The sequence below is a fragment of the Marmota flaviventris genome, chromosome 7 (assembly GCF_047511675.1).
Source record: "Marmota flaviventris isolate mMarFla1 chromosome 7, mMarFla1.hap1, whole genome shotgun sequence".
NCBI classification, from domain to species: domain Eukaryota; kingdom Metazoa; phylum Chordata; class Mammalia; order Rodentia; family Sciuridae; genus Marmota; species Marmota flaviventris.
In genome coordinates, this window is record NC_092504.1 from 43573732 (window position 1) to 43595543 (window position 21812).

Sequence of the window (21812 nt, forward strand, 5' to 3'; positions counted from 1 at the left end):
CTGAATCCTCCCCTCCTTCCTTCCCACTAGGGCGCTCAAGGACTCTATACTCCCTCAAGGGAAGTGAGACTTCTGCCCACAGGTTAACTCTTCTTGTCCTGGATTGTTCTTGAATCATGGCTCAGATGGGCTGGAAAGACTTCCCCCCTAGGTCTTAGACCTGGTTCAGCTTCTCTCTCTCATTACTATATGAGCAGATCTGTGCTCTGTGTCACTGGCCCACGGTCCTCTCAATGTGTATCCAGTATCTGTGAGAATGCTTAGAAAAGTTTAAAAATGCTCTCTATGATCAAGTGTTAATATATAGACATACTTCCGCCTCATCCCTACAAGGAATATGCCTCAACACAATAAAGGCTGCATATTACAAACCCTGCCTTCACCCTTCTTTTTTTCCAGAAAAAAAGTCAGCATCCAACCCTGTGGCTGGCAGATGCTTAGACCATCACTAATTAGGTTGAGGGGAGGATGCCAAGATGAGGCTATTCTGTTCAAGCCCTGGCTCACTATTTGTTTACAGAAGAAATGTTTTAAGGTGGGGGAGAGGAAGCTTGCCAAGGATGTTTAACAGGATCTTGTAAACAGTTGTATTCAGAACAATCGTTAGTGTTTTTACTCTTGGGCTCTTTATTTTAAAGAACTGGAAAACTGAGCTGGAATTGTAGGTAAGAGTTCAGAAGTGTTCACCAGCATCATTCCTGGCTGCATTGATAGATATTATTAGTGGCCTTTCCAATATCCATCCTTTCCATGTGTGTGTGTGTGTGTGTGTGTGTGTGTGTTTTACTAGGGATCAAATGCTGGTTGCTGGTGCACTTGAATCACTGAGCACATCCCAGCCTTTTTAATTTTTTAATTTTGAGACAGAGTGTTGTTAAGTTGCCCAGCCTTGCCTCAAGTTTGCAATCCTCCTGCTTCAGCCTCCCAAATTGCTGGGATTACAAATGTGTTCCAACATGCCTGGCTCTTTCCTTCTTGCTTTTTTTTTTTTGGTTGGTTGGTTTTTGCAGTGCTGGGGTTAAACCCAGTAGGCAAGCACCCTATCACCCAGCTACACCCTCCAGGCTTTCCTTCTTAGCAACTGTACCCCATGCCCAATCACAAATGGACACTTTCCCAGATTCCCAGATTCACTTAGTGTTGGCCTTGTGACCCATTCTGGCCAGTGAGATGTAGATGAAAGCTGCTAGTGGGGACTTCCAGGCAGTGTGTGTGTGTGTGTGTGTGTGTGTGTGTGTGTGTGACCCCCCCCCCCTTTTTTTTTTTTGTATTTTATTTAGAGACAGGGCCTGAATTGCTTAGTGCCTCTCTTTTGCTGAGGCTGGCTTTGAACTCGTGATCCTCCTGCCTCAGCCTCTTGAGCCGCTGGGATTATAGGCCTACACCACCTTGCCTGGCAAGTGTGCGTAAACCTTTTTTAAAAATATTTTTTCAAGTTGTAGATGGATACAATACCTTTATTTAATATATTTTTTTAAATTATTTTTAGTTGTAGTTGGACACAATACCTTTATTGTATTTATTTATTTTTATGCTGTGAACCCAGCACCTCACATGTGCTAGACAAGAGCTCTACCACTGAGCCACAGCCTCAGCCCCATGTGCAAACCTTTTTAAAAGGAAAGTCTGAGCTGGCATTTGCCTTTGGCTTGAGCACTTGCTCTAGCTGCCTCCCTCCCACCTCCTTTCCCCCACTACCATTGAAATGCAGATTCAGTCCCAGAATTGTCTCCTGTCTCTGGAGCCAAGTGCTAAAGATAGCAAAGTTGAGAATACAGAGGGACCCTAAATCCTTAACAGCATTAGGGAACTACTTGAATAGCCCAGGATTACCCACCTTTGTCTATTTGGTTCATCTGTTACCAAGTTACTATTCCATGCAATCTGACACCATCTTAACTGAGAGACCATTAAGACATTTATGAGCTACCTTAGCAAATGGATGTGAATTGATGTAAACTGACGGGTAGTGTCCTTTGAAACAGTGCTGCTCAAAGTTTCCTATGCATTAAAACCGTTTGGGGACCTCAGTAGGAATGTAGAATCTGATTCCATAGGTCTGGATTGGAGTCTGAGATTCTGGGAGTCTCCCACTACCAGGCTTCACTGCTAATGCTAATGACTGGTCTTGGACCACACTTGGAAAAGCAAGGATTTGGAAAATGACAACTCTCAGTTCCTAGGAAGAACTGTTCTGTTTCTCTTTGATATGTTTCTTATTAGGTTAAAAAAATGTGTAAAGGACTCAATGCATTTTCAACAAAAAGTTAAGGTTTTATTTAGAATACCATTTCGGAGACAAAAAGCAGTTCATTTTATTTAGCAAAATAAATTTAACAAATGCATTAAATAAGGTAAATTCAAGACTTTTTGAATCTCTGGAGTTGCATTTTGGTTGACGTCTCTTCTAATCCATCGGGGTTCTTTCCCAATTAATGCAGCTATATGCCAAGGAACTGTTTTATAAAATCTGAACGACTCAAATACACCTCTGTATTCTCACCCAACCAAAAATGTATCAAAATGAAACATAAGGAGAAAAACTTAGGTAAGGAGATTCAGAAGGAAATGCCTTCCCTGCTCCATCATGTTATCTTTTCAACAGAGGCCTTGCTTGTTTTGAAATGGATGGTAAAAGCAAATTGTCATTGGGAGGTGAGGGTCCAAAGCAAACTTAGATGGCTTTCACACCATCTGTCATTCCAACCCAGAGGGAAACCAAGCCACACTGAGTTCCCAGCCAAGCCACTGCTTTATATGGAAGTTGAGGTTAGCTTCCGGTTGTTATTTTCTAGTTATATACAGCTAAAAAAAACCACAACACTGTGTTAAATCCAGGACAGCTAACAATGGAACATACATCATTACACTGAAAAGTTGAATCGGCGTGGTGAAGTTGAGGAGAATCAGCAGATGGACCTCACGGAGGGGAGCTGCTGGTGCGGGGCCTCCTTAGTCTGTGACAGATCTGCACTCTGAGGGCAGGCCTTCCGACTGCCGCCACTGGGCCAGGCGCTGTTTAAACCATTTCTGGAAGAGAGAAGTGGGCAAGATTATCTGTCACATACTGAGAAACTGAAATGCCTGTTTACTTTCTAAAACATAGCCTCTGTGGCCCAGTTGGGAAGGAGGGAAGCAAGGGATGGGTTCATGGTGAAACGTTTCTCACATTTCACCCAACTTTTCTGTCTCAGGACATTTGCACAGTCATTTCCTATGCTTAGAATGGGCTATATTCTTTATCTGAGGGTCTTTCTGTGATCTACAGTTTTCAGCTTGAATAGAACCGTCTTGATGAAGTCTTCCTGACCACTCTTATCAAAAGTAGGTTCTCCTTATAGCTTTTAGTACCTTGTTGCCTTCTTAGAACTTTTAATATATTTAAAAAAATTATTTGCTTATGCATTCACTTTTCTTTTTGTTTTGTTTTTGGTACTCAGGAGTGAACCAGTGGAGTATTCTACCATTGAATTACATCCCCAGCTCTTTTTATTTTTATTTTGAGACAGGGTTCTCACAAGTTGCTGAAGCTGACTTTGAACTTGCCATCCTCCTGCCTTGGCCTCCTGAGTCACTGAGATTATGATTGTATGCCACAGTTCCTGGACTATTCACTTTTTAAAAAATCTATCCATCCTTCTAGAAACAGAAACTGTTTTCATATCATCACCATTGCATCAAGAGTTAGAGATTAATCAATATTTGTTGAATGAATAAAAGGAATTAAAGACATTGCTTGATGCTCAGATAGATCTCTATGGCTGATCTACTGTGGGCTTTGCTCATTGACAGCTAATTAGTAAGAATTTGATGAATAAAATGAATGGTAACTGAGCACTAGACAACCTGGCAGCACTCAGGGATCTGTGGAGTGGGCCAGCCCCCTCTCTCCTGCTCCAGGGCCACTGAGCAGTGAGAGAAGATGGAGAGGACCTAAGTTTATTAGAATCTTCCAGCTCTGTATGACTCACATAGTCACATCTCATAGTGATCATGTGCCGGGCGAGGTGGCACAGATCTGCAACCCAGCAGCTCAGGAGGCCAAGGCAGGAGGATTGTGAGTTCAAAGCCAGCCTCAGCAAAAGCGAGGCACTAAGCAACTCAGTGTCTCTAAAGAAAATACAAAATAGGGCTGGGGATGTGGCTCAGTGATTGAGTGCCCCTGAGTTCAATCCCCAGTACTGCCCCAAAAAAAGAAGTGGCCATAATTTGGGGAATCTCCCGGATGGCATGCTTCTAGACCTGGTACCATAGGAAGACTAAAACATTTTGATGTGTTGTGATAATGCAGTATGTTACTCTCCTAGTCCCTGGCTGTCTTTGTTATGCTATGGAGTGGGTGAGAGTTCAGGAGAAGCATGCTGGGAATAGGGCTGGGGTCTGGACCAGGTTGATCAGGATTTAAGAAGTTGGGATTTAAGAAAACAAATTGGTAGGGTGTGGTGGTTCATGTCTGTAATCCCAGATACTCAGGGCTGACGCAGGAGGATTGTAAGTTTGAGGCCAGCCTCAAATTTAGTGAGATCCTATCTCAAATAAAAAGTAAAAAGGGTTGGGAGTATAGCTCAGTGGTAGAGCCCTTGCCTAGCATGCATGAATCCCTGGGTTCCATCCCTAGTACTGCCAAGGAACCCCCCCCCCAACAAAACAAACAAACAAAAAACCCCAAACAAAACCCCCAAACAAACAAAACTTTGAAGAGGGAGTAGTGAGGAAACAGAGCAGCAAGCTTGATCCCCACCAGAGAACAGGTTAGCTTGACAAGGAAGTCGGGATCCCCAAGCTCTGTCCACCTCTGTGCTTCCCAGCGGCTCACATGTCCTGGTACACATTGGGAATGATGGTAGTGCCTGTCACTCAGTGTAAACAGGCAAGCTGCTTGGGGAGGTGGCCCAGGGCTCTGCAGCACTGGGCCCTTCCACCAGAAAGCTATATTGTAACTATTAGTTATGAAAACTTGAAAAAAAGTCCCTAAAAATAGAGCATCACTCAGCTCTTCTATAAATGAAGTAAGCTTGGTGGTGGGGGATGTTTCTACTCTCCCTTCTGAGCTTTCTGAAACTCACTCCTTCTAGGGGCAAGGGAATGAGGGGACAGAAAGGAAACAACAGAAACAGCCCAGCTCTGAGACACCAGACCTGGGATGTGCTGATGGAGGCGGTGCAGAGGGAAGCATCTAGAGTGGCTCCATGCTTAGCATGACCTGATGGCTGCTCAGATGCAGTTTCAACCTCAGAATAGTGGGCCAGGCTCTAGGGCCATACTGGGGAAGATCTCATCTCTGTAGAGATCTAGAGATCTGAAAGGGAGTTTTAGTGTCAGCTCAAGATCAGAAGAAAGTGGGAAAAGCACAGGAGCAGAAGTGCCTGTAAGGACAAGTGCTGGAGGACAGGCTGTGGCGCTAGAAAGGGTGTGAGGCTCGAGGATGGCTTGGGGCTCCGTGTCAGTGCTAGGCTGGATGAACATCACAGGGCCACACCACAACGCCCTGATTGGTACAGCAGAGGTGTACCTCACGGCCACACACAGCTGTCAAGGTCAGTTGTCTATCCTCCTTTATACTGGGGGGTGGCAGCAGAGAAAAGGAATCTAAAGCCAGAGCAGAGGCCAGCAAGATGGGAAGGGAAGCCCTTTCTTTGGGGGTTGCTCTCTGGATGCCATATTTTACTCCTGGGGATCACTAATCTTTGAGAAGAGAAAGCTCCCATAACTTTGGTGGCTTCAACCCAAGTTCTGTGAAAGTTGGGCACATTTTCTTCTAGAATCCATATGTGTGTTCAGCTAACTCTGGGTTCTGGCCTGAGCACAGCGTGACACCAGCTTCCTTAATGAGGTAGCCCTGTGGGGGTTTCGAGGCCTCAAGTGCTGATTAAATAGGATTTCCAGTGACCAGAGCCCAATAAATGACAGCATTTTAAAGACTGACTAATTAAAACCTAGAGGAGGAAAATCTCACTTTCTATCAGAACTCATTTAAGACAAAATGGTTGAGCTGGCCCCATTCAAAAGAACCACCCACATCTTTACACTATGGAGTGAGGTAGAATATTGATGGCATTACCGAAAATTGCTTCAGCCTGGAACACGTTTGCGAATTTGCAAGTTGGCATCCAAATGTTTAACCAGTTGAGTTCTAGCACTGGGGGATGGGAGTAGGTGCCAGAAAAGCTCAACTTTTTTCCAAATATATATATATATATATATATATTTTTTTTTTTTTAAATCAAATACATACATAATAATTTAACAAACCAGTTGCTATCCAACAAAAACCATTAAATCCCTCACTTGCGCCACCCCCCAACACAGTGGAATCTTATATGTCTCAGTTACATCTATGCTGATTTTCCACCTGGCTTTGTCCTTCCCTCCGTTTGTTTCTGTCATCCCCTGGGAAAGATATTCATCCCTAGCTTGCTTATAAATGCGTGCCCTCATTACCCTCACCCTCTGATGGAGATTTATTTACTCTGATTGAACAGATGATAATGAGACACTGGGATGGGAGGAGTTAGTGCAAAATAACATTGTTCGTATCCTTTTCTCTAGCAACTAACATTTCATTCTTTTCACGGGGAGACCTTTAGAGGTCTTTATTCCACAGATAAAACATCCAACAACTAAAAACCACTGGGTTCTGGGAACAAGCCCAAAACATCAAGAGGAGATAAAAAAAAAAATACTGGAAACTTCTCCAAGAACCAATGCCAACTACACTGCACTTCAATTGTGTGTGTGTGTGTGTGTGTGTTTGTAAAATAGAGAACACTAGATCATCCTAGGCTCCCAAAGGGCTGATGAAAGAGCTTTCCCAGCCCCTTCTAACACTGACTTCAAAATGATAAAAAGAAGCATTCTAAATGGGTTCAACTAACTTAAATGTAGGTGATGTTTAGGTTACTATCTAGAGAGGGAAAAATCATTCTAGGACCCTAATACAACTTAAAAAAATTAGAACATCCTTCATGTCACTCTGAATATCTGCCTGCCCACCCCCCCATAGCAGAGAGTTTTGTCCTACAGTGGGATAGCTATAAAGAGAGCTGCAGATTCTTTTGTGGTTGGTTCATAAGTGTAATGACTAGGTTTTTTCACGCCATCATGAGAGATGTGTCTTCCTCAAACTTGTTAGGATGTCAGTACATTACTCAACTGATGTAAGGAGGGTTGGAGGAAAAAAAAGAGGTCCACAACCCCCACCCCCCAGTCAGAGAATGTGTCTACCTTTTGGCTCCTCTTGCCCCTGTCAAATCATCAGTAGTGAGTCGTTGCAGGAACTGCCTCATATGAATACCTCATGCTTATTTTTCTTGTTGTAAAGTATTATTTGTTGTAGGAAAATTAAGTGTGATGCTATCTGGAGGTGGCTGGTGTTAGGGTAGGGTGAAGATTCGGGTCTATGTGATGAATATTATTTTGGCTTTGAACCTTGCTGTGTGAAAAGAGCCACACTGGTGAAGAACAGAGACAGGGATGTGTTGATACAGATCCTGCTTATATGTGGGCCCAGCGGGCCTTGGCCCCCATGGAGCTATTCCAAGGTCCCCAAAAGAACTGCTACAAATAAAAATGATTTCATGAATGCTTGAAAGTTCATCATTGGACACTATATCTCCAAAAGATGCTTTTCTTTTTTGTAGAAGACACTTTTTAAAAAAATGTATAAGTTGTTTGAAGAGATTAGAGAACCATTCCCATCTCCTAGTACAGATGAAGATGGCAGGAGTGGGGGGCAGAAAGATTGGGGAGATGAGACCCAGTCTAGTAAGAAGTGACCAAGGACAGGCTGTCCGAGGAACCTAGGGGTCTTCTTTCCTGAAACTTGCTAAGCTGTTTCTCTTTGAAGCTCTGTGTTCCAGATGCCTCCCTGCAGGTCTAGGCAGGAAGACAGAGGCAGGCTGAGCTGTGGTAGCCGCAGGGAGGAAGAAGGTGTTGGCCCCATGGCAGGAAGAGGAAGCCAAGGGGCCCCTGCTATGAGGCTGACTCACCCACACCCACTGCTGTCAGGGCTGGGTCTACCATTTGTTTATTTGAGGATGGCAGAAGAGAGGGAATGGAGGGAGGGCTGCCTGAGAGGGGCAGGTGGATCTGATGTGTAGGTGTCTGTGCTGCAGACCTCAACCACAGAAAGAAGCAGGTGCCTTTCTTTCTGTGCCTACCCCAATTTAGTTTTAATTCTCTAATATCAGGTAGCTCTCGAGGAACGGTTGACTATGGCCTGGAGTGATCATTGTTTAATGCATGGAATTTTTTTTTTTTCAGAACGAAATATGAGTTTTCAGTCCTTTCCTCCTACCCACCCCGTTGTTTCCGTCCTTCCTCTATCCTATAGAGGTCAAGAGTCTGGAATGTGAAACCAAACTTCCCAGGTTCAAGTCCTAGCTTGGCTGCCCCCTAACTGTGATCTTGGGCAAGTTACTTAACCTTTCTAAGCCTCAGTCTCTTATCTAGACAATTGGGCTAATGCCGCAGTCGGCGGGTAATGCATCTTGACTTGTTTACAGACCCTAACAGGCTAACAGTACCTACCCTCATGCTATGGTGGCAAATAAATAACAATACTTAGAGGATTCCTTGAACAACACATGGCATGTATTATCCATTCCAAAGATCCACACAGGGCTGGGGGTGTAGTTCAGTGGTAGAATAGAGTGTAAGTTTAACATGCTTGAGGGCTTGGGTTTGATGCCTAGCATCCATCTAACTTTCTCTTTTTCTCTCTCTCATACACACACAATATACACAGACACAAAACAGTGAACAACAAATATCAACATAATTACTCGGCTTTACAAGTAAAGGGATTAATGCTAACTTGCCATGGGACAATCAGACACTGAGAAGGGGTTACCATCCCTTGTTGGTACTGTCCCTACAGTATCCTACAGCCTTAAAATGATGAGCTGTCTCTATAATCATTCCTCTTTCCTAAATATAGCATGGGGTTTAAAATGCTCAAACTTCAGTAGGCTGCCTCCTCAGGGGGTTCCAATAAACATGAGCTGTTAGACTTGGGTTACAATAAATCACCTCCCGTTTAGTTCTGGTTCTGGTTAATCAGACAGTTGTTCCATTTCCTAGAAACAGATATGTTTGCCTTTCTACTTGATCTGTGAAGAAGAAGATTATCCATGGGCAGGTTTTCCAAAATGCCTCTGGCTTAATTAGCAGAAATTATTTTGGGTTTGGGTCCAGGGTCTTGGTTCTAGGATCCTAGGGAGTATGGATTACAAGGTTTTAAGCTTCAAATGAGCATGGTGAGGAGAGGACAGAGTCCCTGGTGCTCTAGAAAATGGGAATAGTAACAATGTCCTTTGCTTTAGCTTTGAGATTAGAGGTGTGAAGTGCTTTGGGTTCCCACAAGAAATGCTAGTTCAGTTCCAAGTAGTTTATCACTGATAACAAATTGTCTTTTCATGATGGAAGGAAAAACAGAAGCCAGAGTTTGGACAGGGTTTATTAAAAAAAAAAAAAAAAAGTCAGCTAAAGACTCCAACATTGCACATAGGCAAGTGCTGCATTCTCTAAGCAATGTGGGGGATTAATAAGAGAGTTCTTAAAAAAAATCAGAGCACTTAAGGGGTATGTGCTGCCAATTCCCCTCCAGCTGTGATGTCAAATGTCTTCATTGTTGAAAAACTCCAGAAAAAGACTCTAAACCTTAAAACTAGGGAATTAAAAAAAAAAAAAAAATCTGAGCCAAATTGGCCTGGCTAGGTACAATTTCAGTTTTGCAGCTAAGAGGGGCATGCTGTGGTGAAGAAAACACCCTTAAGGACCCTTGCCATCCTAACAACTCCCTCCCTCTGGGCCTTAGTTGCCTCATTTGCCAAATCTGAGGACTGAATTTGTTGCTAAATTCTAAGGTCCCTTCCAACTGTGACATCCCCTTTGAGAATAGATGCTCCTGAAGGTCTCCCGCCACAGCCCGGAGGGGATACCAAGCTGCCAGGGAAATCGAAACAAGAGCAGGCGACCGACGCGGCTCCCAGACCAGAGGGAGGACAGAATTTATCCCAGGCTGTGAGAGAGAGAGAGTGGAAAAGCGGGGGACATAAAGGTGACCATGGTGCCTTCGCAGATCCTGGGGCAACCACCGCAGGCTGAGGGTAGAGGGCAGACGGGGCGCCCTTGGGAACCAGGGAGCTGGGCTTGCGGGGGTGGCAGCGATACAGGGTCCGGGCTCTAAACCGCCGGCGATCAGGCGAGGGCGCGAGGCGGGAGGCGACCGGGACTCCTCCGCCCTAGCAGGTCCGGCCCCGGGCACGTGCGGCACTCACCTGGGTCTCCTCCTCCGAAAGGCCGGCCTCGGCCGCGATGAGGCACAGCGTGGTGGGGTCCGGGTGCTTGTTGACCTTGTTGAAGTTGTACTCCAGGATCTCCACCTGGTCCTCCGTGGGGCCGCTCGCCGTCTCCGCTGACATGGTCCTGGCGCGGCTGCAGGGAAGCGAGAAGCGGCTGCCGTGAGCGAGGCCGCGGGCGGGGAGCACCGGAGGGACCCAACTTCTTCGGGACGCGGCTGGACCACTGTGCTCGGCTGTCCCCTCCCGCTGCCCAGCTGCGCGAGTCCCCGGTGGCCGCAGGCAGCGGCGGGAGCTCGCGAGCGCCCTCCCCGGGGCCGACCTTCCCGGGTTGCACAAGGGGTCGCACAGCGGAGCGGCGCGTCCTCCTGCCTCGCAGGACTGGTCCCCGCGACTTCCCCGACCTAGTCTAGGCTGGTGCAGAGGAAGATGGCACCGCGCCCTCGCCTCCCGCCCTCTCCGAGAGGTGCTTTTGAAAACTCGACTTAAAAGCTATCTCCCCGGACCGGGAGCTCCCAGGGTGAGGACGACAGATGGGAGGGTGGGTTCCCTGAAGTCCGCTGCGGCCACGCCTCCCCCGCGCGTTCTTGGCAGCCTGCGCCAGGGAGGGCTGAGCACCCACACTTCCTCCGGAAAAACTTCCCACCAGGGCAGGCTACCTCTGAAAGTTGGAGAAGTGGTGATGCGCTTTTAAGATCTTTCTGTTTTACAGAGATGAAGACAGGTTTACAGAGCATAGGGGATTTAGGATGGGAGACTGAGTCACCTGCAGGGCTTGCGTGGGCCACTCTGCACCCTGTAACCTCCTCCTCCAACTGTCCTGCCTACTCTCTCTAATGCAATCCCTGAGTCCTCAAGACTGCAGCCTCTGGGCCAGTATTTCACAGTAAATGGTAAAGAGCCCACTTCATTAAGTGCCCCCCCCCAAAGTAATCACTTCCAAGATGAAGCCCACACTCAGGAGGATCAAAGTCAACTGTCATTTAAAACCTCAGACTTCCCCTGTGATGGTAGTATAGACTTCCTATAAAGTCACGTCCACCATAAATGACATTAATCCTTTCTTTTAGAGCCAAACATTGCCCAGATTTGGGACAACATGACTGCCTGCTACTCCGTCTTTCCATACCTAGGCAGCCTTCAAATTGGGGCAAAAAAAAAATTGGCAGATGTGCCCCCTCTCCCAATTTAAGTTGTATCCAGGTGTAGAAAGTGAGCCTACAAGATATTCTTGACTGTGGATTTGGTACAGACCTGTCAGGACTTGACTGTTACTGACAGTAAAATAAAAAACAAGTGTAGGAATTATGAAATCACATTGGTTTGTTGTTTTAACAAACAATTGCAAAATCATCCAGCACAATCCTGAGTAGGTTTTGATGTGGTTTGTGCCTGGGGATGAGCCACACTCCCCTAATCTCCCTGTATCATGTACCCAATGCTGTTACAACCTTTTCTTCTGTGACCTGAATCGTCTTCTCCCTAAATAAATGTCTTTGCCTTTCTACTAGGTCACCTTAAGGAACTTCAGGCAAGACAAGAAGCTGCAATACTGTGAGCCAGTCATGTTCAAATCGCTTGCCAGCTGTGAAATCATGTGTTTTGAGGGAACTGTGCTTCCCCACCACCATCACCTAAAAATCAGTAGCAACAATTCCTGTCTCAACACTGAGGCAGGAGGGGGGTCAAGCCACCTCTGAAACAGCTCCTCCCCTGTTTGCACCCATGTCTCAGCTGTCTTTGACACACAACTCCAGAGTTGGAAAGAGCCTTCCAAATTACCTCCTGCAGTCTCTTCTGTCACAGTCCAGGGAAATGGCTAACTTTCCCAATGCTTCCCAGTTAGTGACCAGCATCCTAGAATGGAAAGCCTTAGCTTTGGATTCAGCCCGTGTTTGGCTTACCCCTTCTCAGCAGGCCAGTCTGTCTTCAGTTCAGTAGTGGGGAGGGAAATAAAGAGACCAACAGTCTAAATGCAGGTGGGGGCTTGTCATTTTGAATGGGCACGAACTATCCTAGTGGTGACACCACTTCAGGCCACAGCTGCCCACTGAAACCACCTACCACTACTTATTTTGCCTAGAAGAGACCAGGACAGGGAGACTACTGCTTCTAATTTTATTTCTTGCTCTAGAAAGTTTTCGTCTAATTCCACTTGATACTGTCGTGCTGGCTATGCCTTGAGGATCTCTGCTGCTGCTTTGTAGAATCCTCAGTCCTTCAGAAATGTTAGATTTCTAAACTAGATTCAAGATTGAAAGGCTGTTCTGTATATATTTCTTCCTTTCTTTTTGTTACCACTGTTATATAACTCAAGGGCTGCTTATGTTCTTACGTGGGTCAGGTGCGTTCTATTTTATTAGATTTCTGTGGCTTACTGTTAGAGGACTTTGTTTGAGGTTTCATAGGGAGGTTGACTTTAAAGTACTCCTTGGATTAGTTGGCAGAAAGCCATTGGTTTTGGTTGGCAGTTAAGAAGATCTGTGGGAGGGCCATTTGACAGCACCTACTTCTCCAAGGTACACCCAAATAAACTTGCTTGGTTTCTAGAAACATAGGCAAAAGATCTCTACTGTCAGATATATTTGTTATTTCTCTACAAAGCTCAATCTCTGTTATTTCAGCCCTTGGTGGTTGACAAATGTTTGCTGTTGCTTCGTTTCTTCTCTCTTTCCCTCTTACTGTATAAACCAAACTGCCCTGCTAACCTTGGCCTTAGAAAGCGTCTCAACAGTTTCTAATAAGGAAATGATTAAGAAGTTTCTCTGAAGGTAGTCTAAACAATTTCAGATAAAGAGAACTAAAAATATTTTAAAGCTACTTAAACTTTAATCTTAGCACAGGTTTTGTTTTTGTGGTTATTCACATCTTATGAAACATTCAAAGAGTAATGTGTCCTGTGATTGTATTTTTCTTTCATGGTTTGGTCAAGTCATTGCATAAATATTTTCAAGAGGTTAAGTGAACACTGGGCAAAGTAGTGTACGCCTGTAATCTCAGTGACTTGGGAGATTGAAGCAGGAGGATGGTGAGTTCAAAGCCAGCCTTAGCAATTTAGCGAGGCCCTAAGAAACTCAGCAAGACCCTGTCTCTAAATTAAACAAAAAAAGGGCGGGGCTAGGGATGAGGCTCAGTGGTAAAGCACCTCTGGGTTGAATCCCTAGTACCAACAACAACAACAAAAAAAGAGGTTAAGTAAAAACTGCTGGTTTTTCCTAAATTAATTCTAATGACAGAGTAGACAGTTGTGTCAATCTGACAACTTTACTTCTACCTTTATAAACTAGCTCACGGAAAGTGCTACCAACTGGTAATCTGTAGTTACCGTTTTTTTGGCATCTTTTCCTTCCTCTCCCAGCTAATCTGACCTCTTTGTAATGCCACCAATATGAAACCAAGAAACAGAGATTATCAACAGCAGATCCTCTCCCAAACTGGCCAAAAGGGAAACAAGCAGGTGGATGTTTCTTTAGGACCTTCTTTATATTCAGAACAACAAAACTCTGGCCCAGCCTTTGCACTGGCCTGGAGAGGCAGATCAATATTCCACCCCTTTTTGTAAAGAATTTTTTCTTTTCTTTCACCTATGTTTCTTTTATGTCTCTGTGAACTTCCTGTGAACAATGGGCTCTTGAAACATATTATATTTTGCTAAGTGAGAAAATTGATGTGTGGCTACTTCCCTAGTCAAATGGTGGGAAAAGCACTTCCCACTCATCACTGATTGAGCTGATCTGGAGCAACTAGGAGGGGGCTCACCCAGGCTGTCGGTGTCTCTCAGAAATTGATAAAAAGAAGGACTGGGGCTGCAGCTCAGTGATAGAACCTTGCCCAGCATGCTACACCTTGTGTTCCATCCCCAGCCCTGCCAAAAAAGGAAAGAAAAAAAAATTGACAAAAAGGGGTGGAATATTGATCTGCCTCTCCAGGCCAGTGCAAAGGGTTGGGACAGAGTTTTGTTGTTTTGAATATAAAACTGGTGGTTAGTGTCCTTAAGGTACTAAGAGCAGGAGATGTCCAGCCTGGTTAGGCTTCAGAATCACCTGCAGAAATGTCCAAGCCCACCAAAGACCTTCTGAATCAGAACCACACTTTAGGAACCCAGCATGGGAGAGATGAAAAGTATTCCAGTTCTTACAAGATTTTGCAATTTAATCATTAAAATCAACTATGAATGTTTAGAAATTCTTATGCCTGATACCTGGCTCTGATGTTGCATATATCATTAATATATGAGTAGATGTTGAGGTATTTTTAAAGGAATTTTTTTTTTGAGAGAGAGAGAGAGAGAGAGAATTTTTTTAATATTTATTTTTTTGGTTTTTGGTGGACACAACATCTTTATTTTATTTTTATGCGGTGCTGAGGATTGAATCCAGCACCCCGTGCATCCCAGGTGAGCACGCTACCGCTTGAGCCACATCCCCAGCCCAGGAATAAATTTTTAAAGTACATATAAGAATGAACAATTTAATCTTTTGTATATATGGTAAGAAATGGGAAAAGGCCTTTAAACTTATGTTAGCCAGAGAGATGCTGAGCTTTCAAAAATTCAGAAATAACATGTAACAACAAATCCCATCATTAGGTACAGCTGTAATGTACCAATAAAAATGTAGAAAAAAAAGAAAACAATTTCAAAAATAAAACAAGTCTTTAAAAAATATTATATTGAGATCAGAGGTTTTAAAAGCATATCATCAAAAGAAAAACCCTGTCCCATCACATTTATTTATTCTAATTGACTTAGAAGCTAAATATTACATAGAAAATATTTGGCAACCTTTGGTTTGATTGTCCTCTTTTAATTCCTTAAAATTTCCAGTGAGGAAATGCTAAAATTTAAGTTATACTTTATGTAGATAATATAGTTAATATAACTTAAAACTGAACATTCGACTCAAGATGCTTTATGTACATATAAGCATCATTGCTGCCTTCAGGGAAGCAAGATTCCAAATCTAAGCAGGAAAATATATTTTGAATTGTTCTATTGAAGATAGGAGTAGTGACGTTTGCCTGTAATTACAGCAACTTGTGAGGCTGAGGCAGGAGAATAGCAAGTTTGAGGCCAGCCTGGGTAACTTACTGGGACCCTGTCTCAAAATAATAATAATAATAATAATAATAATAATAATAATAATAATAGAGATGTATCTTAGTGGGAGAGTGTTCGCTAACACGTGTGAGGACCTGAGCTCAATCCCTAGTACTAAAAAAAATTTTTAAAAAATGCTATATTGATTCCATCTTTTTACATATGAAAAAAAGAGGAAAATACAATAAATGTTAACAATGGTTATATTGTACAACTATGAATGGCCCAAAGAGTTTTCTTCTTTATGCTTTTCTGCTTTTCCAAACTTTGTATAATAAGCTCTCATCACTTTAAAATTTAAAAAATAGTTTTATTCTTTAAAAAACAAAACATTCTTGATTAGACCAGAGACCTACCTTGCGCTGAGTTTTATTATTGGTACAAAGTTACATTTCCAGAAAGAATGTGGGAATTGTTTCTCAAATCTAGTTAGAGATATAGACATTTTCATTTTCCACTCAAACATTATTAGTATTCAAAAGGACATATGTTGCCGGGCACAGTGGTATACACTTCTAATCCTAGCTTCTCAGGAGGCTGAGGTAGGAGGATACAAGTTTGAGGCGAACCTAAGCAACTTAGAATATATCTCAAAAAATAAAATAGGTTTGGGGGTGTTTTTTGGTGGTAGAGCACCCCTAGGTTCAACCTCCTGTACCACAAAAAAAAAAGATAGTATATATATATTATGCACATAAAAATTATGAAACATAAATTAAGAAAACACTAGTTTTATGAACCCCACCTGGTTTAAGAATTAAAGCATCACTGAACTTCTGGAAGCTACCTGTATTTCTCCCTCAACTCCCTTTTGTTGGCCTGTCCCCAGAGGAAACCATGATTCTTAATTTTGTGTTACTTATTGTTTTGTTTTTAAGATTAGTTCTAGCACATGTGTATGGATCTCTAAATTTTTTTTAAGTTTTATATGTTATTAAATTGTATAAAAATCGTATTATACCTTTTATTTATTTCTCTTGCCCAATTGCTCTAAAATTTCTAGAATTATATTGAATAAAATTGGTGAGAGAAAAGAAAAAAGAGTGGTGAGAATGGACACACTTGTCTTGTGCCTTTGCTTAGAAGAAACCCTTTTTTAGTTTTTCCTCATCTAATATGATGTTGGCTATAGGTTTGTCATATATAGCCTTTATGATATTGAGGTATGATCCTTCCATATCTTATTTATTCAGGGCTTTTATCATGAAGGGTGTTTAATTTTATCAAACTTTTTCTTTTCATCTATTGAGATGATCATGTGATTTTTATCCTTGATTTTATTTATGTGATATATTCTGTTTATTAATTTGTGTATATTAAACTATCCTTGCATCCTTGATTGAAACTAACTTGATCATGGTATGTGATATTTTTAATGTGCTATTGAATTTGATTTGCAAGTATTTTGTTGAGGATTAATTTGTATAATTAATATGCATTTAGAATTATAATTAAAATAGTATCATAATATATATAATTCTTTGGGAAATTACTTCTTTCACCCAGCATTTTTTTCAAGATCCATCCATATTTCTGCATTTAGAGAAGTTCATTCATGTTCACTGTTGATTCCATTGTATAAATATATTTTGACTGATTGACATCTCCTCATACGTGGGTTGTTTCTTGTTTTGCTGTTATCAACACTGTGTCCCTGAATAATTTTTTTTGAAATGTTGGAGCTCAAACCCAGAGCCTCCCACATGCTAATCAAGCACTCTACCATGGAGCTATATCTCCAGTCCTTTTAAATTTTATTTCGAGGCAGAGTGTAAGTTGCCCAGGCAACTTACAAAACTCCTGCCTCAGTCTCCAGAGTCTTCTGGAATTACAGGTATGTGCTACTGTGCCTGACTCCTTGAACATTCTTCTCTTTTCCCCACCATTAGGAGTTCTCTGGAATCTTGCCAGGTCTGGAACTGCAGGCTTACATTAAGTGGGGTGTGACTATTTAACTTTACAACATATTATAAACTTATTTTCCAAAGTTGTTGAACAAAACTACCCTTTTACCTGCAGTATATAGCATTTCCTTTTCTCCACATCCTCATCAATAATTGTATTGTCAATCTTAGTTTTTGCCAAAGTTGATGTGTATTCTTTTTATACACGAACACTATCTAAACCTTGTTGAAGCTATTTATGTTTTCAGCTTGCATGACCGCTTGGGGTTAAAAGGTTCCATATGTTTACTATTTACTCTGCAAAAGTATTTCCTGTTCCAGGCCAGAAGGGGATTTGAGGTTTGTTTTTTTTGTTTTTTGAGAGTCAGGACTTGGTCTCCAGGCTAGCTCAGTTATTTCCATTGGTGACCATGAACAATACCAAAATAATAATAATAATAATAATAATAATAATAATAATAATAATAATGGAAAACTAATTACTAAGACTTTTCATCTGGATCAGGATAGAAGTGTTACTCATTTTGCTGGGCATGGTAGTGTATGCCTGTAAATTCTAGCAACCCAGGAGGTTGAGGCAGGAGGATCACAAGTTCAAGGCCAGCCTCAGAAATTTAATGAGGCCCTAGGCTACCTAGAGAGACCCTGTATCAAAATTTAAAAAAAAAAAAAAAGAGTGCTGGGGATGTGGTTCAGTGGTTAAGTGCCTCTGGGTTCAATCCCTGGTACCAAAAGTGTTACTGGTTTTGCTTCCATAGAGCTCAGGGAGTCAGGACTTGATTATGTACTTTAAAAATGTGTTAACCTATTAGTTCCCCCCAAAGTAAATATCAAAGTCATCAAGTGAAAATCACAGAGATAGGTTTAAAATGACTGAGTAAAGAAGAAATGATACGAGATGGACAGACAGTGCAAAAAAGAGACATGATTAGGCTATGAGTTTAAAATAGCGTGTCCATGTGCACTCAGCGTGCTCAAATGTTTGAATGCAGTGCACAGAGCTCCAGGCCACCAGCAGGTTGATATTAGTCATTTCAGTTTCTCTCACATTCTTCTCTTAGAAATGAAAATGAAATTAGTCCTGTTTTGCAGTCAAGAGAGGTTAACTAACTTTTCTACATATCAGGGGGAGACTAAGGATTCTACCTTTTTTTCTGGCTATGGCAATAATGTAAATCAAGGCTTTGTTATCATCAGAATTTATTTACGCCCCCACAGACATTCTCTGTATGCTCTACTGATGTCAGAAATCCTAAGCTATCGCTGAATCTATTGGGATCTTTGAGCTTTAACATGGTCATCCTCTATCATTTTATTATTAGTAGTAGTAGTAGTAGTACTGGGGGTTAAACTCAGGGACATTTAACCACTGAGCTACATCCCCAATTCTTTTTATTTTTTATTTTGAGGGAAGGTCTCACTAAATTGCTAAGGCTGGTCTTGAACTTGTGATCCTCCTGCCTTAACCTCTGGAGTTGCTGGGATTACAGGTGACCACCACTTCATCCAGCTTCCTCTGTCATTTTAGTAAAGAATTGGATGCAGGTGGTGCCAGTGTGGGTGGGGCAGTTGCTGGCTGGCTGTGGCCTCTCCAGCCTCTCTCTCCAGCTTCTCAGCAAGCAGTCTTGCCGACTTCCACGCATCTCTTGACATCAGACAACTGAGGTCATGGAATCTCCCTCTCAAGGTTTGTTCTTACTCCATTTTATGGATGAGGAAATGGAGGTACAGATAACTTGGGGAGATTGTTCAAGTTTGTCCTGGAGTGTCCGTACTCTTAACTTTAAGCCTGTGAAGCGGGTACAGGCACAGGCAGAACCATGAGAATTCCGAAGTGGAGCATCTGTCCTCCTGGGACATTCTGGGCTTGACCATGAGGCAGGAAGACTGAAATGCTTGCTAAAATTCAAACCTCTCCAATGGGTCACCAGTGACCAGACCCTCCCAAGTACCTTATTCCTGCAAGGTTTGTCAGGCAAGGGTAGTTTTAGCCCTGCTGTGGATTGTATATTTTAGTTGTTAATTCATATCTTAAAAACATAAAGTACTGCCTTTTAAAAATTTTTCACTTCTGCATTTATGATGCTTTTTTTAATATTTATTTTTTAGTTGTAGTTGGACACAATACCTCTATTTTATTTATTTTTATGTGATGCTGAGGATTGAACCCAGGGCCTCGAACATGCTAAGCAGGTGCTCTACCGCTGAGCCACAACCCCAGCCCTCTGATGCTTTTTTAAATGTGTCCTGCAGAGTTGTTAATTATTCACCTTGCTATTTTCCTGTCCTCCTCCTCTTTAAGTTAGCTTTCCTCTTGCCTTGGAGACCCCCTGGCTCTAAGAAACATAGTAGAATTAAGAACAACATGAAATGTGAGTTAATATAGTATTTTTACCATACTGACCTTTTAGTTGAATATTTAGAAGAACCAAGTACTAATCACTTGAAATATCATTTGTGAGCTCCCATTTCTCTCAAGTAAAGAAGGGCTATAATAACACACACCTTTGCCCAGCTTACAACTTTGTTGTAGAGTTCACATAGTATTACAGGGGCATTTCTGTAAAGTGTAAAGCGCTTGCTTATGGAATAGATTATTGTCCCCTGCACCCCTCAGGACCAAGGACAGAACTCAGGGCCTTGCATGTGCTAGGCAAGTGCCCTGCCACTGAGCTAAATCCCCAACCCCAGATTATTACTCTTTAAATGGCTGTGAGCTACTGTCAAATGAAGCATCTCCAGGTTGGGAAACTGGTAAGAACTGTTTCTAAATTTCACTTATGATATCTTTTTTTAATCTTTCCAGAATGGTAAAGTACAATGATTGAAATTAGAACCTGTTTTTAAAAAAACCAAATGCTGCATATGTTGCTTCCTTATAAAATGCATGCCTGGAGGAAGATCTCCAGACTGAGGTGGGTGCGGGGGACTCAGCATCTCTTCTCTGCGTGGTGCACTGGTTGTATTTCATTATTGTTGGCATTTTCACTGAAATAGTGATTTCTTTGCCTATTCTTCACCACCACTTCATAATTTCTCCATTTATTTAATCTATTAACAAGGAAGTATTACTAAGACAGGAGTAGTAAAAAAAGATAATAATAATAAGAGGGAACAAATATTCTATGAATTAGTGAGTTGAGAAGTTTTTTGAAGTTCTCTTGGCCTTTGAGAATAATGACCACACTGAAATTGTTTAGAAATAACTTGTTCATGGGCCTGTTTTCCCCACCAAATTTTATACTCTTCTGTGGAGGCTGTGTTCACTTTTATACATTTGTGTCTCCTCAACATTCATGAGTATCTGGCGGGGCATGGTGGTACATACCTATAATTCCAGCCACTCAGGAGGCTGAAACAGAAGGATTGTGAGTTCAAAGTCAGCCTCAGCAATTTAGGGAGGCCCTTAGCAACATAGTGAGACCCTGTCTCTAAGTAAAATACAAAAAAGGGCTGGTGATATGACTCAGTGGTTAAGTGCCCCTGGGTTCAATCTCTGGTACAAAAAAAAAAAGTATATTTGGCATTTAATAGGTGCTCTTTTGGTGTCTGCTGAACAGAGCTTAAACAATGGCATCTGATGTGACTTGGATGGTATATAACTTAGGAAAAGACTGCTCTGTGTTTTTAACAATCAAGACTAGCCAAAGGATAAACATAGAAAGAACTTTATAGTTTTTGATATCTTTCCATCCTCAGTACCCCCAACAACATAGAGTTGATTCCTGTTGTTTAATTACATACAGAAATATCACCCGTCTTAATAGCAATAGTATTATTTAATAGCAAAAGTTATTCATTACCATGTGCTAGGCACTGTCCCAAGTGCCTTCGCTGAACTAATTCATTTAATCATCAGAGGAATGGCAACTCTGTGACAGGCATGCCCCTCTGCATCTCACACCCGTGAAAACTGGCACAGATGGAAATTATACACCTTAGCCAAGGAGATGGATACAACTTCCCCCAAATCACAAATCTCATAAGTGAAAAATGGAGATTCAAACTCAGTCTGACTTCTGCATCTACTTTCTTAAACACTATACTGTATTTCCTCTTTGTACTGAGCAGCTATGTAGATGAAGATCCTTGTTGGGTGGTTGTGGTTAGAGGGACAGCAGAGCTGGGTGGTGCCACCAGGGTCAGGAGCAGGGCAGTGCCCTGGCTCTCATGGGAGCCACACTTCCTTTCTGTGGCATATTTCTCAATTTTGGTGACCCAGCTCAAAGGCTCAGCTAGTAATTTCCATTAATATCACCAGCACCACCTGCTTGGCTGGCTTTCCTTCCCCTCACACTCTTCTTTCAGTGGTATAGACAGAGTTGAAAGAGGACATTAGTAAATAATGTATAAATGAGAAAAAGTTACAGCAGCCACTGGAATGGAATAGAAAGGTTAATAACTTCCACCGCACCACAGTAGGAGCTTAGTGACCATTGCTACCCCTTAATACTTAGATGGGCAGAATTTTATTGAATTAAGGATCCTCCTAAAACAAAATTCTCAGTG

General features: G+C 42.3%; 1 protein-coding gene, 1 long non-coding RNA gene and 1 pseudogene across 6 annotated transcripts in view; 2 read left to right on the plus strand and 1 right to left on the minus strand.

Annotated features, from left to right (window-relative positions):
* Window positions 1-2253: 2253 nt before the first annotated feature.
* Window positions 2254-21812, minus strand: part of Hopx (HOP homeobox) — a 30584-nt gene continuing 11025 nt past the window's right edge. Inside the window, exons 1-3 of one of the 5 annotated variants that reach the window (XM_027938051.3) lie at window positions 10706-10851; window positions 10281-10437; window positions 2254-3030 (exon numbers count right to left, since the gene is read on the minus strand). In XM_027938051.3, coding sequence (XP_027793852.1) covers window positions 2953-3030; window positions 10281-10424 — 222 coding nt within the window. In that variant the 5' untranslated portion in view covers window positions 10425-10437; window positions 10706-10851 and the 3' untranslated portion in view covers window positions 2254-2952. The other 4 variants (XM_027938060.3, XM_027938045.3, XM_071614309.1 and 1 more) reach the window with 4 other exon arrangements.
* LOC114094892 (uncharacterized) overlaps window positions 5082-21812 on the plus strand; it is a 78756-nt gene continuing 62025 nt past the window's right edge. Inside the window, exon 1 of the long non-coding RNA XR_003583157.3 lies at window positions 5082-5537. This is a non-coding gene — a long non-coding RNA (uncharacterized lncRNA). The remainder of the gene's footprint in view (window positions 5538-21812) is intronic.
* LOC114100873 (small nucleolar RNA U13) lies at window positions 7050-7158 on the plus strand (annotated as a pseudogene).